This window comes from Rhinolophus sinicus, linkage group LG15, assembly GCF_036562045.2.
Source record: "Rhinolophus sinicus isolate RSC01 linkage group LG15, ASM3656204v1, whole genome shotgun sequence".
NCBI lineage: Eukaryota > Metazoa > Chordata > Mammalia > Chiroptera > Rhinolophidae > Rhinolophus > Rhinolophus sinicus.
This window is the reverse complement of record NC_133764.1, coordinates 13,576,780-13,600,399: the sequence shown is the minus strand read 5'-3', so window position 1 is coordinate 13,600,399 and position 23,620 is coordinate 13,576,780. Positions and strand designations below refer to the sequence as shown.

The following is a 23,620-nucleotide window of genomic DNA, read 5'->3' as shown; positions in this document are numbered from 1 at the left end:
GGAGAGAACATTCATTTAATGTTAAGATATAATGGTAGAGAATGTAAAATTCACATAAAACTTAAGCTACCGTGGGAGATATTAAGAATTTGGAACCTGACATCAAGCATTTGGGGGAATGTGAGTTCAACTTCTTGCTCTTCTGTCAATGAGGGACTTGTGTGGGAGTTTCCATAACCTGCAGGACTTTATGGCTGAAAGGACGCAGAGGGCTGGCTGTTTGGCAGGCTGGTGGGGAGACGACAGGCATGGCCAGCCACCAGGAGGAAGCCTGGACCGTACTGGGCTGTGGACTCTGAGAGACAGAGACTGGGTCTGCCCCATCACCACTGCATCTCTGGGCCTAGCACAGCACCTGGCTCCTAGCTCACTGAATTAGTTAGGTCTCTTTTGGTTGCAAGTCACAGAAACCTATTTCAGAGTGGTTGTACAAAAATGGGAATCTCTTGGCTTATGTGACTGGAAAGTCCAGGGTAGCTGGCCTCAGGTTGGCTGTACCAGGAGACAAAACATCAGTGGGCTTTATTCTTAGACAGGCTCTTGATGGGGCAGCAATAGGGCCACCAGCAGCTCCAGGCTGATGTTCCGTTCCCCTAACAATCCCAGTAGAGAGAGAACTTCTCCTTCATAGTAACCTCAAAAGTCCTGGGACAGTTTCATTGGAATGACTGAGGTCACATGTCCAACCCTGGACCAATCACTGTAACAACGGAATAGAAGGCTCTGATTGGCCAGGCCTGACCTGCCTACTCCTGCAGGGAGAGAAAAACTTCTATGAGAGGAAGGAAAATAGCAAGAACAGAGGCTCAGGTTGCAGTGCTCAGATAAATACGGGCGGAAAGAAATAGTAGGTAGGCCTGGATGCTTGGTTCAGTGTAGAATGGGGCTGGAGGCCTGAGCAGGACAGCAGGGCTGGTGTGTGGGGCTCAGTGTCCAGGGCAATGTGGTGACACAGGCCAGGGGGCTGTGCAGGGTCAGGGCTCTTTGAGAAAAGGGCAGCTACTGTTTGTTCCAAACTCTCAGTGCCTCTCAGGCAACCTGGAAAAACACAATTCCCCAAGCAGGAAACCCGTTGCATATCCCAGCCTGGAGCCCAGAAAGCCAAACCCTGTGACAAATCTAAAAACAAAACTTGAAAACTCAAACTCTCACAATAGAATGTAAAAAAACCCCAAAAAACAACCTCTTTATTTTCCTTTTTTATTATATAAGTACTACACATTTATCGTAGAGAACATTTCAAAATACAGATCAGCAAAAAGAGATAAAATTTCCCATGATCTTGCCATCAGTGATGACCCATGTTAATATTTTATTGCCAATTTTGTCAGACTTTTCTGTATAGGTAAAATTTTTTTCTTACATAAAGGGACGATTGACATTATTTATAACTTGTTTTTTCACTTGGTAGCATGTTGTAAACATTTTTACATGTCATAAATATACATGTACAATATTATTTTAAATTGCTGCATAGTATTTAATCTTATTTAATAAATTCTCTAATGTGTACCTTTTCAGTGTCTCCAGTGCCATAAAAGACACATCTCAGCACTTTGGCCAATTATTCCGTGGACAAATTTCTAGAAGGGGAACAGCAGGTGCAAAAGGTTTGCTCCTTTAAATCTCTGACCATGTTGCCAAGGCCACTCGGGACAGGGGGCAGAGACTCAGGCTCCCTCTCAACCAGCACAGCGGTGCCTGGTAACCCACACCCACCGTGTGCAGCTTTACCCATTTTTTAAATCCTTGCCAATCTGGTAGGTGAACATTTGCATCGTGTTTTTTTTCATTTTTTATTTTTTTGCATTTCTTTGATTACTTGTGCAGGTGAACATTTATCATTTGCTTAATAGTCATTTGTATTTTTTCTTTTGGGAATTGTCAGTTTTTGGCTCTTGGCCATTTTTCTGTTGGTGGGTTGAACTTTATCTTATTGATTTGTTAAGTGTTCCTTATAGAGTATGGAAAACAACCCTTTGTTGTATATGTTGTGTGATTTCCCCCGTTTATCATTGATCTCTTTGTCTGTCTTTATGCCAGTATCACACTGTCTTCAAATTCTGTCACTTTGTAGCAAGTTTTGAAATTGAGAGTGTGAGTCCTCCAACTTTGTTCTTTTTCGAGATTGTTTGCCTATTCAGGGGCCTTTGTAATTCCATATGAATTTTAGAATCAGTTTCCCAATTCTTTAAAGAAGTGAGGTGGGAATCTATTAGGGATCGCACTGAATCTGTAGATCAGTTTTGCTATCTTAACAGCAATATCTTTTATCTATAAACATGAGATTTTTTTTTCTATTTATTTAGATCTTTAATTTCTTTGAACAATTTTGTGATATTTATACCATAAATTTTGCACTCCTTTTGTTAAATTTACTTTTAAGTATTTCATTCTTTTTCACCCTATTGTTATTGGAATTGTTTTGTTAACTTCATTTTCAGATTGTTCATTGCAAGTGTATGGAAATACAATTGATTTTTATATATTGATCTTGCATCCTGCAACCTTGCTGAATTCATTTATTAGTTCTAGCAGTGTTTTTCTTTTCAAAGTCTATAGTTTCAGATTATCCATATACAAGATTATATCACCTGCAATTAGAGAGAGTTTTACTTCTTCCTTTCCAATTGGGGTGCCTTTTCTTTCTTTTTCTTGCCTAACTGCCCTGGCTGGAACCACCAGTACAATGTTGAGTAGCAGGGGTGAGAGTGGACATGCTTGTGTTGTTTCTTTCACCAGTAAGTATGATGTTAGTGGATTTTTCATAGATGCTCTTTACCAAGTTGAAGATTTTCTCTTCTATTCCTAGTTTATTGAATGTTTTTATAATGAAAGGGTGTTGGATTTTGTCAAATACTTTTTCTGTGTCTTTTGAGATGGACCTGTGGTTTTTTTTTCTTTTTTTAAAAAATTCTAAACCAACTTTGCATTCCTGTAATAAATTCCACTTGGTCATGGTGTATAATTATTTTTCTATGATGTGAATTTGGTTTGCTAGTCGTTTGTTTACGATTTCTGTATCCATATTATTAAGAGCTACTGGACTGTAATTTTCTTTCTTGAGATGTCTTCCCTGGTTTTAGTGTCAAAGTAATATCGGTCTCGTAAAATGAGTTGGAAAGTGTTCCGTCTTCTATTTTGAAAGAGTTTGTGAAAAATTTGTATTAATTCTTTTTTAAATTTTGGTAGAATTCCCCAGTGGAGCCTTATAATCCTGGGCTTTTCTTTGTTAGTAGTATTTTCATTACTAATTCAATCTGTTGTGATAGATTTTCTATTTCTTCTTGAGGCAGTTTTGGTAGGTTTTTAAAAATCATTATAAGAATTTGTTCATTTCATCTAAGTTATCTAATTTATTGGAATATAATTGTTCATAGTCCTTTATCTTTTATTTCTGTAAGGTTGATAGTAATTTTCCCTCTTTCATTTGTGACTCTAGTAATTTGAATCTTCATTTTTATTTTCTTGGTCAGTCCAGCTAAAGGTTTGTCAATTTTGTTTATCTTTTTCAAAGAACCATCACTTAGTTTCATTGATTTTTTGTGTTTCTATTCTCTATAGCATCTATTTCCACTCTAATCTTTATTCTTCTTCCTTTAGGCTTAATTTGCTCTTATTTTACCATTGTCTTAAAGTGGAAGTTTAGATTATTGATTTGAGGTCATTGTCCTGTTAATTTAGGCATGTACAGCTGTAAAATTCCCTCTAAGTACTGCGTTAACTGCTCTTTGGTATTTTGTCTCTTTATTTTCATTCATTTAATTTTCTAATTTTCCTTTGGTTTCTTGTTTGACCAGTTGGTTATTTAGGAGTATGTTGTTTAATTTCCGTATACAGGGGTGCCAAAAAAATGTATACAAGTGAACACTTTGGTCAACGTTTCTCAAGCAGTAGTTCCTTGTAATCAGAAGGGTCTGGACGCTGATGGTAACCACTTTGAGCACCTCTTGTAATTGCAGAAGTCAAACGTGACTTGTATTCATTTTTTGTTATTGGTATATATTGAGTATTACAATTTTAATACAGTTTTCCTTTCTTAAAATGTGTATACATATTTTTGGCACCCTCTGTATTTGTGAATTCCCCAAATTTATTTCAACAGAATCATTCATTTCTAATTTCATTTCACTATGATTCGAGAACACACTTTGTGTTATTTATATTCTTTTAAATTTATTGAGGTTTGTGTTATGGCCTAGCATGTAATCTGTAGTGGAGAATGTTCCATGTACATTTTAGAAAATGTACATTATGCTGTTGTTGGGTGGAGTATTTCATAAGTCAAGTTGACGTATAGTGTTGTTCAAGTTTTCAGTTTCCTTGCTGATCTCCTGCCTAGTTTTTCTATCCATTATTGAAAACAGAGTCTTAAAGTCTCTGTTATTGTTGAGTTGTCTATTTCTCCCTTCATTTCTGTTAGTTTTTGCTTTATGTATTTTGGTTTTCTGTTATTAGTGCATATATATTTATAATTGTTACATCTTCTTGATGAATTGACCCTTTTATCATTATAAAATGTCCCTCTTTTTCTATAGTACCATTTTTAAATTTTAAAGTCCATTTGTCTGATATTAGTATAGCCACTTCAGCTTTCTTTTTTTTCTTTTTCAGTTTTTATTGGGGAATTTTGGGGAACAGTGTGTTTTTCCAGGACCCATCAGCTCCATGTCAAGTCGTTTTCAGTCTAGTTGTGGAGGGCGCAGCTCACTGGCCCATGTGGGAATTGAACTGGTAACCTTGGTGTTTTGAGCTTTGCGCTCTAACCAACTGAGCCAACCAGCCGCCCCACTCCAGCTTTCTTGTAGTTGCTATTTGTAGAATATATCTTTTCAATCCCTTTATTTTCAACCTATTTGCATTTTTAAAGTGTTTCTCCTATAGACAGCATAAACTTGGTTTTAATCTAGTTTGATAATCTCTCTTTTGATTGTATTATTCAATCCATTGACATTTAATGTTATTATTTATCTACATGGATTTATATCTGCCAATTTACTTTTTGTTTTCCATATGTTTCATGTCTTCTTTGCTCCTCTATTCCTCAATTGCTTTCTTTTGCATTAATCAAATATTTTCTAATGTAGTATTTAAATTGCTTTAATGATATTCTTACTATATTTTTTTGCAATATTTCCTTAATTATTTTATGGTTTAGCTTAATACATGTATCTTAATTTAGGATCAGTTTCAGATTTATACTAACTTTAATGCCAGTGAAATATAGAAATATTACTCCCTTTATAGCTGTATTCCTCCGCCCCCCCTTTATGTGGCATTATGGTTATACATATTGCATCTATGAATGCTACAACCCAACAACAGGTTGTTATAATTATTCTTTTACATAATTTTATGACTTAAGAAAGCTGAGAGAAAAAAGGAGAGCAACTGTTTATTTATAGCTTTTGTTACATCACTCTTTTATTGATAATGTCTGGTTCTATTCATTTGTTCCTATGGATTTGAGTTACCATCTGGAGTCATTTCCTCAGCCCAATACAGCTTTGCTCCCACCCATCTCCTTTTCCTGTTATTGGCAAATATATTACACTTCTATATGTAATAGATCCAATAATACATTATTACATATTGTTTTATGCAATTGGTTTTTCAAATCAGTTAAGAAAGGAGAAAAATATTTGTTTATATTGTCTTTTATAATTATATAATTACCTATACCAGTGCTTTTTGTCTTTTCATATGGGTTCAGATGACTCTCTGGGGCTCACTTGCTGTCAGCTGTTAATTTTATTGGAGTCCCCTTGTAAGTGATGCATAATTTTTCTCTTGCTGCTTTCAAGATTCTCTCGACTTTCAGGTTTGTTTTCTGTTATGTATCTCTTTGTATTCATACGACTTGGACTTCATTGAGCTTCCTGGATATGTGGACTTTTTTTTCCTTTTACTAAATTTGGGAAGTTTTCAGCCACTATTTCTTTGAATATTTTTTCTCCCCCTTTCTCTCTTCCCCCTCCTTCTGGTACTCCCATTTCACATATACAGGTGTACTTTATGGTATCCCATATTTCTCTGAGGCTCTGTTTATTTTCCTTTATTCTTTTGTCTCTCTCTTCCTCAACTGTGTAATCTATATCAGTCTATCTTCAAGTACACTTATTCTCTCCTCTGCCAGGTCAAATCTGATGAACCCCTCAACGAAAAATGAAAATTTTCTTTTCAGCTACTGTATTTATCAACTCCAGAACTTACAATTGGTTCTTTTAAAATAAGTTCTATTTATTGATATTTTCTTTCTCTCACTGTTCTTACCAAATTTTAGTAGATTTTCTCAAATAAATGTTTCTTCATTTGTTGCATGTTTTTAGGACTACGTCCAGAGAGTTTAAATGGTTGGGGTTTTAAAAAAATAATTTTACCTATTATGCTAAGTGAAATAAGTCAGACAGAGAAAGACAAATACCATATGATCTCACTTATATGTGGAATCTAAAGAACAAAATAAGTGAACAAACAAAACAGAAACAGACCCATAGACACAGAGAACAACCTGATGGTTACTAGATGGGAAGGGGGTTGCGGGGGTGGGTAAAAAAGGTGAAGGGATTAAGAAGTACATATTGGTAGTTACAAAAGAGTCATGGAGTCATGGAGATGTAAAGTACAGTATGGGGAATATAGTCAATAATACTGTAAAAACTATGTATAGTGTTAGATGGGTACCAGACTTATCAGGGGGAGCACTTCATAAATTCTATAAATGTCTAATCATTACACTTGTACACCTGAAACTAATATCAAACAATACTGTATGTCAACTATAATTAAAAAAAAATAGTCACGGGGATAGATTCACCTTGACTATAAAGTCCCTTTTAGACCATTGAACATACCCACTACGGTTTGCTTCTGTCATAGAGAAATCACAGACTTTTCCAGCTGAAAGGGAATGAAACCCACTGTTCTTACTGAGGAGTAGTCAGGATAGGAATTGGAATGAGGCTACAGCAGTGTATTTCTTTAGGAGTATTTTTTCATACTACCGCTTAATAGAAACAGCATCTTTCTCCGTAAATCAAAGTTTCCTTTTGCCCACAGATATAATTCACGTCAGAGGCATATACTTTTCTGAAAAATAATGTTCTAGGTGATTGGGGAGAGAAGTGCCCTGGGGCAGGATTTTAGGAATTCTTTCTGTTTTCCCATTTCAAAGTCACTCATGGCTGAGGAAGCACCCACACCTCTCGCTCCCTGGAGAACTCTGCGCTGAACTAATCCTTCCAGCTCTTTGCTGTATACACTTTAGCAGTTAGGTGCGTTGCCCACGAGCGGGAATCAAAGGTACATTCAAAAGTGGGATTTCAAGGTGCTGCTCACATATGGGAGCTGCACCATTGGGACTCCCAGGCCAGTGCCACTTCGAGTGATACTGGCTTGGTGCCTTTCCTGCCCATGAGGAGACCAGTACCGGGGGAAGGGAGCGTGCCATCCGTGAGGAGGACAAGTCTCTTGGCCTCTTTGTACCTGTGTTTCCTCATGTGAAAAAGAATGAATGGATCTTAGGACACATTTTTCAGAGTTCGTACTGGGCTTATGCCCAGCTAACCAATCACTGTATGATGTTGTTACTCGTATTTTTTTTTCATGTATTCATCTTCTATTTCACTTACACCTTGTGTAAAAACTGCATTCCGTGCCAGGCCTGAAACGTTCCAAAGCTCAGTTCTGTGATTGAATTGCACCCAAGATTTCTACAAAAAACAAACAAACAAACAAAAAAGACACAAGCAAAAGGAGATAAAAGATATTCTTTCAGAATGTTTACCCTTTGGCAGTGATTCTAATTTATATATGATGAAACAACCCCCAATACTCCCTCCATACACTAAAAAAATCTCCCTGTGGAAGATATTTGCTTATGATTTATACTTTCATGTTTATACATGTGGTGCATTAGATACAAAACAGTAAGTGCTCAGTAAATACACGTATTAAAGGATCGGTATTTCTCTAGAACGGGGTTACATAACTTCAGCACTAGTGACACTTGGGCTGGATAATTCTTTGTCATGGGGGGCTGTCCTGTGCATGGTAGAATGTTGAGGAGCAACTCTGGCCTGTGCCCACTTGTGCCAGTAGCACAACTGCAGTTCTGACACCCCAAAATGTCTTCAGATATTGCCAAACGTCACCTGGGTGCAAAAGCTCCCTGATTGAGAACCAGTGCTGTGGAACAATTCATTCTGATCTGTGAGATAATTCTCACACTAATCTTTGCTAGAGACAAAGGCTTCGCTACATAATTTTAGTAGTTTTCCACTAACAAAATGTTAATATTTCCAAAAAAATAACAACGAAGTTTGCAATTAACTTTTATAAAAACTCCAAATATAAGGAAGTTATTTTTATAACTTACATATACTGCAAAAAAGGTAGCGGTTCAAATGTACGTCTTTCAATAGATTCTATTCTATTGCAGGACAAATCTCTAGAAAAAGTAAAAGAAAAAATATTGCCTCAATTAGCTATCAGATATCTAATTAGTAGGAATAACTAGTAGAGGTTCAAATGATAATATTGAATAAGTAGCTTTTGTCTAAACTCTAAACCTTAGGAATTGTTATTTGAACCTTCCAGAGTCCCTAACTCTGCCCTCAACTGTTGAGAGTCTCACGTTCATGGTCTTCATAAATAAAACATACAACTATATAATCTTGATAGATTTTGAAGGTAATCTTTCCTGAGAGCAGAAGAATTGATTGGATGACCTTTTGTGGTCTCATCAAACTCTGGATTATTAGATCAAAGTTTTTATATGTAATTATCATTTCTAATATTAAAAGGAATAGCCTCATATCTACACACTTTTCTTGGTTTGGTCCTGTTTTTCCAGGCCAATTCAATATCAGAAGAAATAAAAGATACCCTTTCACATAACTTGCAAGGAAGTTACTCTTCTAATACATCACTTTGAACTAATTCAGAATTAATTCAACTTTCCAGCATAGGAATAGAAATTCAGTTTTGTTTTATATTGTCTTAATAGTCCATGAATTTATCTGCTTCAGCTGTACAGTGTGGGACAGCAAACAACAACATGGTATTGGATTTTTATTTGAAAACACCCAGTCCTGACTATAGTTGACTCTTATTGCTATGGGTTCCAGCTTAGCTCCTCACTTTTCACCTCGATGGGTATAACTGTCTTCTGACTGGTGTTTCTATCTCGTCTCCCTTTCTAACCCACCATGCACAGCGTCACCAGATTACCTCTCCGGAAGTAGTTCTCCAATACCAGCCTCACTCGGGAACTTGCTGAAGGTGCAAATTCTCAGCCCCACCCTGGACTGACTGAGTTAGTCCTGTGGGATGGAGCCTGAGTTTTAACAAGCCCGGGAAGTGATTGTGTTGCAGGCTGAAGTCTGTCCTAGGGCACTGCTGTGACAACGTGGTAGCCGGGCTTGTTATCCTTGGCTTGGCCTGTGAAGCCCCAGACTTGGCTCTAATCTCCTCTCCTGGCTTGTACTCCACAGGGTCTCAGGGTATTTTCCCTGTGTTTTGCCTCTGTCCTACTCTCCCTCTGCAAGCTTATTCTTCCCAAGATGTCAGTCTGATGATTCCCAGTGGCCCTTCGAGGTCCCATTCAAACAGCATGCGCCAGTAACATCTTCCCTGATCTGACATGAAGTCTTTGCTCCCTCTTCTGTGCTCCAAAACCGATTTGCATCTCTCATTGCCCATATCTATTTCTCCTTTTTAATACTGTTAACTATTTTTGCATCCCATTTCCTCTGAGCATAAACTCCTTGAAAGTATGGACTAGGTCTTGCTCATCTGCATTGTCTGCCATGTTTAAAACTGACACATGAACATAATGCAAACTCAAATATTTACAAAATGAACAAATAGCTGGGGAGTGAGTAGAAGGAGGAAAAGGGCTGTTTTAAAAGAAAAGTCGTTTTCTTACTTCATGGCTCCCTCTTCTGTGCCTCTGCAGCACTTTGTCTGCAATTTAGTGCTTGTGCACTATGGTTTGAGCTCAATGTTTATTTTCCCTGTGAGATCGTGAGATCCTAGAAGGGTGGGAACCCTGTCTTACCCATCTGTGCCTACCATACTAGGTACAGTGCTTGGCATATTCTTTGTAGCTTTCTTATTGATTGGCATTTTAAAAATGAACGAGAATACTTCTGCTAACACAAAATAACTAGCTTACAAAGCATTTCACAGTAGAAGTAATGAACGACCTAATCGATTGAGCAGTTACCTCATTTTTTCCTTTAAAATGTGTTCATAAGATTTGGAGCCCAGATGGCAGGGGTACCCAAGAAGACCGATACAAAAGTGGTCGTCTGCCTAAGGTTTGGAAAGTTTCATAATACAAAGGACTGATTTTAGTGTCGTTTGGGGCTCTTTATACCCACTTCCCTGAAACCTTGTACACTTGCAAGAAGAATCTATTTTCTAAGAGCATCATTAATTAGACTAATACAAATTAATGGCGTACACAGCTCTGGATCCATGGACAAACGATAAAAATTGAGCTTTTCTTGCCCTGTAGGTGACAAATTGAGGCTAACTTGAATTCCTCTCATTTTACTAAATCAACTTTTTAAAACCATTTCTGTAAAGGCCCAACAGTAAATATTTTAGACTTTGCAGGACACACGTAAACACATTTTCTTCTTTGTTTCTTTCTTTTCTTTCCTCTTTTACAGACCTTTTAAAAATATAAAAATCATTCCAATCATAGTGGCTGTATAAAATGGACCACAGGCCGTATTTGATCCATGGGCCATAAACTAAATATAAATATAAGCAGATGGTATGTGGACACTTATATAACAAGGTTCATATGAGTCTCTACAATTATACAGACCTCATTACCACTGTCCTGTATAATGGAAGGGCTGTTCCCATCTACATCTTGTCTGTATAATCAAAAATTGAAAATGCATAGGAGCTATTTAATGCGGGGATGGGCTGGATCCCTATACAGAGTTACAGAATTGTGGAATTTTATTGCTGGAAGAAATCGTAGGGATTATCTCATTGGAAACCCTTATTTATTTTACTGCTAATATAACTAAAACTCATAAATAAATATAATAAATTAACTTACAAATACTGGAGGGATAGAAGGCCTTCAAATGAATCCTTACGTAATTCACTCAAATTATTTTCGCTGAGAATTCTGAAAAACGAAAAGGTTATTTCCAGATCAAAATGCAAAATAACTACAACTATTTCTGCACAGAACTATATGTGGGGGAAACGTGGGTAATGGTGCCACCGAAATACCCTAATTCTTATTTAACTTAGGGCTGGTGAGCTGTGCTCTGTTTTCAGTCAAACCTTTCTCCTCATGTCTTCCTTTGTGTCCATCTCACTCCACCCACCCCCAACACCCTTATCCAGTGTTCCCAACAAATCGGATACTTTATGCCTACGTTCTAGATCACGAAGTCTCTGTTAGAACCCAACTCTGGGGGGCACCAACATTGGCAGAACTGCCATTTCCTCCTCTCTTTCCCCAAATCTTATGGAAATCTTATACAGAACTATATCAGGGCTGCAAGTGAAGTCATTCCATTTTATCCCCCTTTAAAAAAATTTTTTGAGAACTAAAATGTACATAAAATGCATGCAACATAAATGTTCACTTGAATGATTATAAAGCAAATACCTGTGTAACACCTTTCATGGCAAGACAGAGCACTGCCAGCGTCCCAGAAGCCCCAGCGCGCCTGTTTCTCTGACTCCCTAGAGGTCACCACTGTGCTGACTTTGATAAAAATACCCTTGCTTTTTTAATGTACTTTTACCTATTAAATGTCAGCCATAAACAACAGTTTAGTTGTGCCTCTTCTTGAACTTTACATAAATGGACTCCTATTAGATATATGACTTTCCATGTTGCTTCTTTCATTGAACAAGATTGTGTAAAGTCATTATATTGTTGCATGTGGCTGAGTGTGGAGAATTTCAGTGTCTTGTGTTGCATGTCCAGCTACACGTCGCTGCTGAATATTTGAAACAGGCTCGTGTGACTACTGAAGAGCGGAATATTTAACTTCATTAATTTGAGTTGATTTAAAATTTAAACTTAAAAACTGATAGTTAATGCAATTATTAGAAAACATGAAGTAGGGGGCCGGCCGGGTGGCTCAGGCGGTTAGAGCTCCGTGCTCCTAACTCCGAAGGCTGCCCGTTCGATTCCCACATGGGCCAGTGGGCTCTCAACCACAGGTTGCCGGTTCAACTCCTCGAGTCCTGCAAGGGATGGTGGGCTGCGCCCCCTGCAACTAAGATTGAACACGGCACCTTGAGCTGAGCTGCCGCTGAGCTCCCAGATGGCTCAGTTGGTTGGAGTGCGTCCTCTCAACCACAAGGTTCGAGTCCCGCAAGGGATGGTGGGCTGTGCCCCCTGCAACTAGAAACGGGAATTGGACCTGGAGATCAGCTGCGCCCTCCACAACTAAGATTGAAAGGACAACAACTTGACTTGGAAAAAAGGCCTGGAAGTACACACTGTTCCCCAATAAAGTCCTGTTCCTCTTCCCCAATAAAATCTTTAAAAAAGAAAAAAGAAAACATGAAGTATGCTGGCAACAAGTTGAGTATGTGATGTTACTTTTTCAACTGTAAATTTTATAAAATCTAAATACAGATCAAGTATTTCTGATATACATTTAGCCACCAAATTGAGACTTCAAAGACTTACTATGGAAAAAAGAATGTAGACTCTCTCATTAACCATTTTTACTGATTACATATAGAAATGACAATCCTTTAGATATTTTAAAGAATGTGAAAAATGCAAAATATCTTGCTAATAATATATTAGCAAAAAGGAAGGGACAGGAATGATCCACAGACAAACCTGACAGCTGGGTCGGACCAGGAATGTTAAGGCCTTTGCTTTACCTAGTCTCGCAGTAAAGACTAGAAACATGCTTGGGTCAGAGGGTGGGGGGACTCTGCAGCCGTTTCCTATAGCTCAATCACAAAAATGATGTGCTGAAATGATAATATTTTGGATATAAAGATTAAATCAAATATAGTAGCGTTTATTTCACTGTTTCATTTTACTTTTATTGTTTAAGTGGCTACCAGAAAATTTAAGATGACTTATGTGGCTTGCATTATGTTTCTAATGACTAGTATTCCATTGTGTGACTATACCGCTCTTTATTCATTCTACCATTGGTGGGTACTAAGATTTTTCTAGTTTTTAGTTACTACACAGAGTGCTGCTTTGAACATTCTTGTACTTGTATCCTGATACAGATTTGCCTGAGTTTCTAAGATATAAGAGGGCTACAAAATTGTTTTCCTAAGAAGTTATGCTATTTCAAGTTGGCAGATTGAAACATGCCAAGTCCTACCCCTCCGACCTCCACCAAAGTCCTGAACAGTAATAGAAAAGATATCATTTAAAACTCACAACATACATGAATTAGCTCAAAGCCTGGGAGCAGCTCCACCAAAGCTCCCCCCACCAGCAATGTCCTGGGAGCAGCCCGAAGACTTCAGCCCCTTGGACCAGGCAGCAAATGGTGTCTTCCTCCAGGGAGGAGCATCTGGTATTAGAAAGGGAGCAGGGTCCCAGGAGCCTGGAGGAAAAGTACTCACTCCCTGACTAGCCACCACAAGGCACCTCCACCTCTTCCTTATTCTAGGGGGATCCATGAGCAATGACAAGCCCTAGCAGTTCATTTCACCTCTCCCCTAGAGCCAGAAAACAGAAGCAGTAGCATCTCACTTACAAAGATGAATTGCACTGGGGAATGACCAAACAACGTGAGAAAGCCAACTCCATTAAGGACAAAAAACAAAAACAATCACAGGAGCTGATAGCCAATGAATCAGAGTTAACAGAGAAAGCGCAAGAGGACTTCAGAATAGCGTAATTAATATCCGCAGACAGATGTAAGCAGGTAACACATCTCCTGAAGAGAATCAACTCAAGCTTATGCAAATGAGGTGTTATCATTAATAATAATAAAAAAACTCTGTATATGAATGGCAGAAATAACAGTTGAAGAGTAAGTGAGAAAACTGAGAGGTCCATCCAATGATTTCTCCATAATGAGAAAGGAAGGGACAGGAATGATTCACAGACAAACCTGACAGCTGGGTCAGCCCAGGAATGTCAAGGCCTTTGCTGTACCTAGTCTCGCAGTAAAGACTAGAAACATGCTTGGGTGAGAGGGTGGGGGGCGTCTGCAGCCGCTTCCTATAGCTCATGAGCAGGAAAGCACATAGGCAGTGTCATCGAGAGAGGAGTGAGGGAGTAGAGAGCCAGTACAGAAGAAACTCTAGGCGATGTCAAAGGTAAGGAAGTGTCTCCTGCAGGGAGAATCCCCATCCTTGCAGCTAATATTAAGTTGTACATCCTTCAGGAGCCTTGAGGAGCTGAGAACATGCTATGTTGCCTTGTGAAACTATAATATTTCTAATCATGTTCTGCGTTTAAAACATTCTACTTTCCCCCTCACAGTGTCTGTTGGCCACTTATTTAAATGGATTCTATCTCATAACTTAATTATTTTCTCATAGCTTAATGCTTTACTCATAGCTTTTGACAAAATTTTACTGCCTGGAAAGTGCAACTGAAATCAAGGAGAGTTCTCAGTTATAAGGTAGTTATATTGAACAGAATATATTTTCACACATTGAAAACAGATCATGAAAATAAAAACTCAAAAACTTTAATTCCCACAAAGAACTCTGAGTCCTGAGAATGCATCAAAGACCCTGACCTAAATTGAAAACATTAATGTTGAAATTGACAACATTAGAAGGAACAGCTGTGAGGGTGTGAATATGTGTGAAGAAGGAAGGGTCAACAGGTGATGCTATGATTGATTGTGTTCTCACCTTTGTTAGGTAATGGTTTCATATTTCCATGAAAATGATCCGAGAAGAAAACACAAATCAATATGTCCAATGATGTTTATAGTAACCCTTTTCATAACTATAAAAAGTTGGAAGAAACTCTACTTTCCCAATCACGTAACAAAACCGTCTGTGTATAATATAGATGATATACAAAATGGTCATAGGAAATAATGATATATGAGAAAACTAAGCCAAAATGAAAGTTGTCTATACTACTTACTACTATTTTTTTTCAGAACGATGTTTTTGTGAGCTCTGTTAAAAAATTTTATTATTTTTTTTCAGTTACAGTTGACATTCATTATTGTTTTCTATTAGTTTCAAGCACACAGTGTAGTGGTTAGACATTCATATAATTCATGAAGTGATCCCCCAATAACTCTAGTACCCACCTGGCACTATACATTGTCATTATAATATTATTGACTATATTCCCTGCACTGTACTTTACATCCCCATGGCTATTTTGTAACTGGCAATGTGTACCTCTTAATCCCTTCACCCTTTTCACCCAGCCCCCGAAGCCACCTCCCATCTGGTAACCATCAGTTTGTTCTCTGCTTCTACGAGTCCATTTCTCTTTTTGTTTGTTTGTTTTTTTCTTTACATTCCACATATAAGTGAGATGATATGGTATTTGTCTCTCTCTGTCTGACTTAATTTCACTTATCATAATACTCTCTAGGTCTATCCATGTTGTCACAAATGGTAAGATTTCTTTTCTTTTTTTATGGCTGAATACTAATTACGTCTTTAAAAAAATATAAAGCTGCCAAGGACAATAAGCACAGAGAAGAGATGGGGCTGATCCTCAGGTGTTTATGACAACGTCTTCTCTGATTGGCTGATGCCCATGTCTGACTGTTTGGTTAGGAGTTTGAATATCATGGTAAGACAGGAAGTAACTAACAAGCATGTATGTATTTTATATCAATTGGGTTTCTTTTTGTGAAGTTGTTTGGATGACTGGATAGTAAATTTTTGAAAATAATTAATTTAACCTAGAAGGAAAGTTTAGACTAAGAATGAGTCAGTCACCAAAAAATTCCCCCAAAAAGAACTTCAAATAAGCAACTAAGTGGTATAAAATACATTGATCTGTAGAACTCCAAATATTCATTTTGCGTGAAGCACAAAATTTAAAACTACCAGGAATCAGAGTTGGGGGTTGGAGTGGAGGTGGCGGTGGGGGCGGGAGGGGAACTATGTATAGTTTTAAAGAAATACATACTCATAAGTTAAAAAAACTGCCTGGTTGTAGCATTTTCTCCTTACCAATAAGATACCAGTCTAAAGCTGGTCATAATCCCTATTTTTAGATGACTAGCGCTATTGTCTTGTATTATTAATTCAGAAGTCACTTATGACTAGTCTGCTGAAGTTGAACTAATGACATGACATAAACTCTCACATAAAAGTGCCAGTTAATTACTTTAAATGTAAATATTTTTCCACAAAAAACTTACATGCCTAAACTTACTTTTTCTACACATCATAAAAAAGATAAACAACGGAAAAATGGACAAAGGACAGGGTAAATTCCGAGAAGAAATAATGTTCAATAAACATGTAAAGATAATTAAATTCACAAGTAATCACAGAAATTCAAATCAGATGGGACCCCTTTTATTCACCCACGATCAGATCAGCGAAAAATGGAGAACAGCACTGGTGGCGGGTATGGGGAATGAATGCTGTCGTGGCCTATTGACCTGAGTGTGAGTTGGCACAACTTCTTCGAGGGCAATTAAAAGTTTATGTCTATATAGTCTTCGCCCCAACGATTCCATTTGTAAATATCTGTTCTACAGAGACACCTGCCCACGTTCACAAAGACGCATGTACAAGAATGTTTGTTGCAGCGATACATGTAGCAAGAAAACTGGACATAACCTGAACATCATCAGTAGGGGAATGATTCAACTGTGATACATCCATACTATGGAATATTATGCAGGAGTTTAAATCAATGGGGTATCTCTCCAGGATGTACTGGGAAGGAAGGTAACCTAACACACATCACGAGGTGAAAGAATCAAGTTGCAGGATATTACCATTTATGTAAAAAAGGATGAAAATCACACAACAAACCTATTTTGCTATCTATAAATATGCCTGTAAGCAAATGCATGAGAAAAGGTCAGGAAGGATATATACTAAACTCAGAGTAGCTTTTACCTCAGGGGTGGGGCCGAGGGCACAAGGAGGATTGTCATTATGCCTGTTATTTCATTTCTATATATTGAGAATATAATCATGTATTGTTTGTCATAATGGAAATCAGTTTAAATTGACTCTTATTTGAAAGAGGGCCTGCCAAATTTAATTTAAAAAATAAGCATAGAATTGCAATCAATAGAGATTCATTGGAAACATGGAGGGGGAAATATCTTATCTCGGAGTGACTGACTTCAAAATTCTGGACCCAGACGGATCTTACCGAGCAGTTAGTTTTTGTATTCATAGGTAGAGAGAACATACTCACAGTTTCTCAACCCAACGGTATGACTTCCATACACTTTCATCAATGTACGAAATAGAGTTTCCTTGTAAATTTCTGTGAAGAAACACAGTTCATATCCTTCAATAGGTAGCCAAAGAATGAAAAGATTAGTAAAAGAATCATGGCAGCCTTGTGGGGAACATTCACATGCAGAAAATACCAGCTTTCTAATTTCCACAGCTATCAGCTTCCCAGTTTGCAAATTAATAAAGACATAATTGTGGGGCCACTGGCCAAGCAATGAGGCATCTCCTCAGAGCATGAACTCCCTGTCTTGGGTAGGCAATGCCCGTTAATGACTTTGAATGTCATTTTTCCAAGATCTTGTGTCTAAAGTGACTCCTCCTACAAATCAATGAGAACATGATAAACCATTCAACAGAAAACTGGCAAAAACATTCATAATGATTAACAAATAAACATGAAGAAACCTTATGCCAGGCCACACCAAAGTATGGCTCAGTGGCCTCTAGTGAAATCTCTCCAGGGGTTAGAGGATCCGGGCAATTTCAAATGAGAGGGACTGATATGGAAAGATCTCAAAGACATACTGCATGGGGAATAGCACAAATCACTGAGCAAAGAGAAAAGTATTACCTCATCGGGGGGAAGTGCAAAGGAGAGATTGGAAGGACGGACACACACCAAAATGACAACAGGAGTAGTAGGGAGGGTTGGACGGGATTTTCACATTTTATCCTAATATTTCTGTGACTTGAAAAAAAAACACAGTGAGAATGTAGCCATGAATTACACATGTTTAAAAGAAACTATTAAAATCCTGAGGTTCGGTTTCGCCACTAACTCTGTGGATGACTTGGAACCATTACCTTTTGCTTTGTCCTCTTTCCTCAGGAGCAACTTACCTATCCAGTTTATATACACAATTTTCAGGAAGGTCACACAAAGTCAGACACCTGTCTGCCCCTCTGCCTAGTGGGCATTTCCACAACCAGAGGCCTCTGGTTGCTTTACGCTCACCAATAAAAGATGCCTAGAACTGAACTCATCTCCCTCAAACTGGCTCTCCTCAAACGGCTGTATTTCCAACTGTTATCCCACCATCATTCTCCTTATTAGCCAGGACGGGAACTTTAACGGGTCATATTTGATTTTTATCTTTCCTACACACCTCATCCCCAACTCTAGCCAGTTCTTCCTTTACTGGTCTTAGGATTTTCTTTCTACTCCTGTCACCACCACTCTGATTCAGCCCCTTTTCACGTTACTCCTAGATATTGTTAGAGCGTTCTCTTTGGTCTCCCTGAATCAAGCTTTTCTCTCCAGACCACTCTACATATGGAATCTAAAATAATCCTCTTATGTTAATCATTTGTCTCTCTTGCTTGAAAACTTTCAGTGGCTCTCCTTATCTCACAGTGGAACTCTCAAACCCGTATAGCTGACAGCCAAGGTTTTCATAATCATATCTTTCTTTGCTTCCTAACCCAATTCTTTACAGCCAGACCGTCGGTCCTTTAAATCCTCATCATTCCTGCAGTCATGGCTTTGCCTAGACTGTACTCACCTTTTCCCCTCTATTTACAAATCATAGCCATTCTTTAAGTCCCAGCGAAAGTTCTAGCTAATCCATGCAGCTTACCCTGACCTCCACACCACAGTGACTACAGATTCTGGTGAGATACAGCACCTATGGTCTGTATCTCTCTCAGTACTTAATTATCCATCACCTCCCTTTTTATGTGTATTCCCTTTCTTCCCCCCTATCATTGTCAAGTTCTAGAGAAAATGTCATAAGTCTGAGGCTGCCACAGTCCTTAACCTGACATGGGCACAAAATGGGGGCTATCCATAAAACATGAGTTCTGGGCATAACTGAGGGATGAAATCATAATAACAGCTCACACACACACACACTCACACACACACACACACAGTAGGCACTGATATAAGTGCTTTACAGGTATGCACTCAGGAAAACCTTACAACAATCCTATGCCATGGTAACTATCATAACCCCTATTTTACAAATGAGGAAGCTGAGTCACAAAGATATAAATGACTGACTTGGGTTCAAACCCAGTCAGCCTGGCTCTAGAATCTCCACACTTAAGCACTTTGTTGTATCACCACCAATGTGACCCGGGGATGGCCCAGTTGCTTCTAAAGAGGATGGAGCAAAAGTGACAGGAGAGTAGAGTTTAAGGAATGAAATTATGGCGCTTAAAAAATGGAGAAGGAAAAATAATAAAGCCAAGTACTAGTGAAACACTTGCGAAGAGTGGAACAATAGTGAGAAAGAGAACGAAGATAAGGAATAGTTGACAAGCCTAAAGTCAAAACAGAGTCAGTCACGTGGGTGGGGAGATGAGACAGGTCCAGGAAGATGCTGAGGGAAAGGCTGCATGTCAGGCAGGATGCAGAGAAGGAATGAGGAAAGGGAATTCTTACACGATGGTGAAGGTGCCGTTGTAGCTGTGGGACTTGAGCTCAGGCACTCTGCGCAGCCGCTGCTCTGGGCTGAGACCTGCGCACGACAGCGTCCCATCTGTGCAGGTACACAGCTTGCAGATGTCCATGCTTCTGGAAGCACTCTGCTCAGTTGTTGCAGGAAGTGTCTCAGATGACTCTGGTTCGCGAGTTACGTTAACTTCCAGGTCCACAGGTTGAACTGTGACTTCAGTCGGGTTTGGATGCTGGCTCTGAACCTGCTCTGGATGTGGAGGTGTCACCTCCAGGCGCCTAGGAGAAGGAGCTGTAGTCTTGGTCAGGACTGCAGAAGACTTAGCCTCCGTGGTAGGTTCTGCAGTTACGATCAGGCCCAGGTCCAAAGGGGGAACTGTGACGCTGGGTGACATTGGATGCTGATGATACTCGTCCTCACCTTGAGTTGGAACTCTCACCTCCTGATACAATGGAGGTTGTACTACAACCTTCTTAGGTGGCTCTGGAGACTGTCGTGGGGCCTCAGAAGGCTGAGCCTGGACCCCTTGTTGTGTCAGAGAAGGTTCTGCCTCCTTAAGGGGCTCTGGAGGCAGAGCTGGGGCCCCCTGCTGGACTGGAGATGATTTTGTCTTCTCAGGGGCCTGTGAAGGGGCCTCCTGCTGGCTAGGAGTTTTGATCTCTTCAGTGGGCTCGGGAGCTATGGAAAACTCCAGATCCACAGATCTCATTGTGACCGTAGGCGATATTGGATGATGAGCTTCACCCACACCTAGAGGGGAGAATGTCACCTCAGGATGCACTGAAGGTTGATCTAGGACACCCGGGGAGGATTCTGGAGGCTGAGCTGGAGTTGAAACTGTCAGTTCATCATGCTCTGGAGGTTGAGCTGGTTCTTCCTGCAGAGTTGCCGAAGCTTCTGCCTTCCTTGGAAACTGAGCTGGGGTCTCCTGCTGGGTTGTAGAAGACTCTGCCTCATTAGGGGGCTCTGGAGGCTGAGCTGAGGCTTCCTCCTGGGTTGGAGAAGGTTCAGCTCCAAAAGGCTCTGGAGGCTGAGGTGGGGCCTCCTGCTGGACTGTGGAAGAGTCAACATCCTTAGTAGGCTCTGGAGTTATGGTAAGTTCCACACCCATAGAGTTAAGTGTGACACTGGGCAAGTTTGTCTTATAAGCTGGAAACAGTCCTGTAAGTCCAGGTACAATGTCATTACTTACTGGAATGGTAGGGAACTCGGGGGCTTGAGTTGGTGCCTCTTGCTGGACAAAAGAAGTTTCGACCTCTTCTGGAGGCTGTGCAGGCTGAGCTTGGGACTCCTGCTGGATTGAAGTAGGTTGAACCTCCTCAGGGGGCTCTGAGGGCTGAGCCACGTCCTCCGTCTGGAGTGGGGAAGCTTCATCCTCCTCAGGGCGCTCTGAGGGCTGAGCCAAGGCCTCCTGCTGGGTTGGAGAAATGTCAACCTCATTAGTGATTTCTGGAGTTACGGTAACCACCAGACTCCAATATGACAGCTGAGCTTCATTCTGACTTGGAGATGGAATATTTCCCTCATGCTGCACTGTTGAGCTACAGCCTCCTCTGGAGGCTTTGCTGGGGCCTCCTGAGGGGTTGGAGAGGGCTCCCCTTCCTCAGGGGTCTCTATAGGCTGAGCTGGTGCTTCCAACTGGACTGAAGGAGATTCAACCTCTTCAGGGGACTGTGTAGGCTGAGCTGTGGCCTCCTCAGGAGCTCAGGAGGTTTATCTGCCCCCACCGAAATCCTCAGGTAGCTCAGGAGGTTTATCTGCCCCCCTCCACCCCCCTGCCTCCCCGCCCAAAATCCTTAGGGAGCTCAGGAGGTTTATCTGCCCCCCCCCCCCAGAAATCCACAGGTAGCTCAGGAGATTTATCTGCCCCTGCCCCCCAGAAATCCTCAGGGAGCTCAGGAGGTTTATCTGCCCCCCCACCCCCACCCCTGCCCCATCCCCCGGATATCCACAGGTAGCTTCTCCTCAGGATCAATGCCACCCATACTGGGATCTAAATAATCATCCTGCAGCTGCTCTAGAGCTGAGGCGTGTTTGCAGGTTGGCCTGGAGTTCCAACAACAACTCTGGCAAGCATGGCACTGAGCCAGATCTTGCTCCAGTGTGGGGGTGACACAATAAGCTTTGCTGGCTTTGAACTGGCACTACCTAGAGGTGGAACAGGTATTTCAAGTGTGTAGTGAGCCTGATCTAGACCTACAGTCTGAATCTCAAGTGGAGGAGGCAGAGTCACGGCCTGATTCTGATCCCAGCTGCGCTTTGGAACCACCTCTGGGAGCCTGTGATGCTGGGTTACCTTGTCCTCGGGATCCTGAAGTCCAGCAGCGAACTGATCTGGCCCTGGGGGAAGCTTTCCAGCGGCATCCGGGAAAGGAACCACAGGCTCAGTCAACTCCTGAGGGGAAGCCACCATCTGGGCTGCAGCGGAGGAACCCAGGAAATGAACGCTCCCCGGGCCTGCAGGGGTGGTGAACACATGGGGTGATGTGGATGGGAGGTCAGAGGAGTTTAAAAACCAGGGCTCGGTTGGCGCTGGGGGATCGGAGGTCAGCCGGACAGGGTCCAGGGCCAACTCCAGAGGCTGAGCTGCCATGACCAGCGGCCACAGCAGTTGCCACGTGAAGATGAGCGCTGGGGCGCCGAGGCTTAGCCACGGCATGACGTGCGAACGTCGAAGGTCCATGGGCGCAGCGAGCGACCAAGGGCAGTGTGGTTCCAAGCGGGAGCTGGACCATTCTGACAGCCTGTGACCTGTGAGCCCTGAGCAGCCCCGCGCCCCGCCCTCACCTGGAGTCCCACCCTTCATTGTCGCCACCTTTATTAGGCTGGGGCTGTCATGGGCTCTGCACTGGAGCGAGTCCTTTTCCCAAAATCACCAGGGTCGGAGCGTTCCTTTTCACAGGCAACAACTACCTCCCACTGGGGTCCCCTCCCCCTCAGAGGAGGCAGGATTTAAGCTGCACACCTGGGTGTCCACGGACTCCAGCAGCCCAGGGGTGGGGGATGGGGCGGTGCAAGGACGTGGGGGCTTGGGGGTGGGGCAGAACTTCCCCAGGAAGCCACAGGGCCTGGCATCCCAGGAAATTCAGAAGTTTTAGTCCACTTCCGGTAATCTGAACTCTTCCTCCTCAAAGCTGAAATCGGAGAGGCATTCTTCCTCCCCTTCGCCATAGTGCTTCCAGGAAAAGGAGCTGGAAAAGTAGCTGACCTACAAAACCAACGCTAGTTAGGGCGGTAGGAGGGAAACACCTTACAGTTAGTTCTAACATGTTGCCATTTCCTCTAAATTCTCAGCATCCATGTCTGATTATTAATTCACTACTCTGTTAGAATGGGGCTACTACTGAGTCAGTGATGACTCCACAGTTTCTGTAACAGGACTTTCAGACGTGAGCAATTAATTCTGGGAAACAGGGACTGAAACCAAGTGAGTAGGCTTTTGGGAGAGCATGGAAAAACGCCCACCATGCCACCTTGCCTCATCACAGCCATTAACTGGAAAGCAGCAGTGCCACTTTTCAGAGGTCTGCCCCATGTGCACACGTGGGGAAGACACTTAGGATCTACAAGCCAGCATGTGAAGTAATTTTCTTGAGATACTGTAACTAGCACCCAGTTTGCTTCCTCCGAGCCCTTTTGATAATCTATTTGATTTCAGTCCTTGTTTATTGTCTGGCACAACTTCTCACATGGAAACTCCAAGAGAGAAGCCTCATCTTATTCCCATTGTCCGGCACATAGTAATGGTTTTTAAATGGCATTGATTCCAAGACTGGCCCCATCTAGAGGTGGATCTGTTGTTATAATTGGGTTTCTGAAATCTGTAG

General features: G+C 40.9%; 1 protein-coding gene across 1 annotated transcript; it reads right to left on the bottom strand.

The window, feature by feature from the left end:
• Positions 1-7,100: 7,100 nt before the first annotated feature.
• Positions 7,101-22,630, bottom strand: LOC109439057 (leucine-rich repeat-containing protein 37A). The gene is made up of 6 exons (XM_074320406.1): positions 21,840-22,630; positions 19,781-21,368; positions 17,351-17,422; positions 11,084-11,155; positions 8,378-8,449; positions 7,101-7,712 (listed from the first exon to the last, which is right to left on the bottom strand). Exons 1-6 carry the CDS (start codon positions 22,597-22,599, stop codon positions 7,628-7,630), a joined length of 2,649 nt encoding a protein of 882 aa, XP_074176507.1. The 5' UTR covers positions 22,600-22,630; the 3' UTR covers positions 7,101-7,627.
• Between the last annotated feature and the right edge of the window lie 990 nt (positions 22,631-23,620).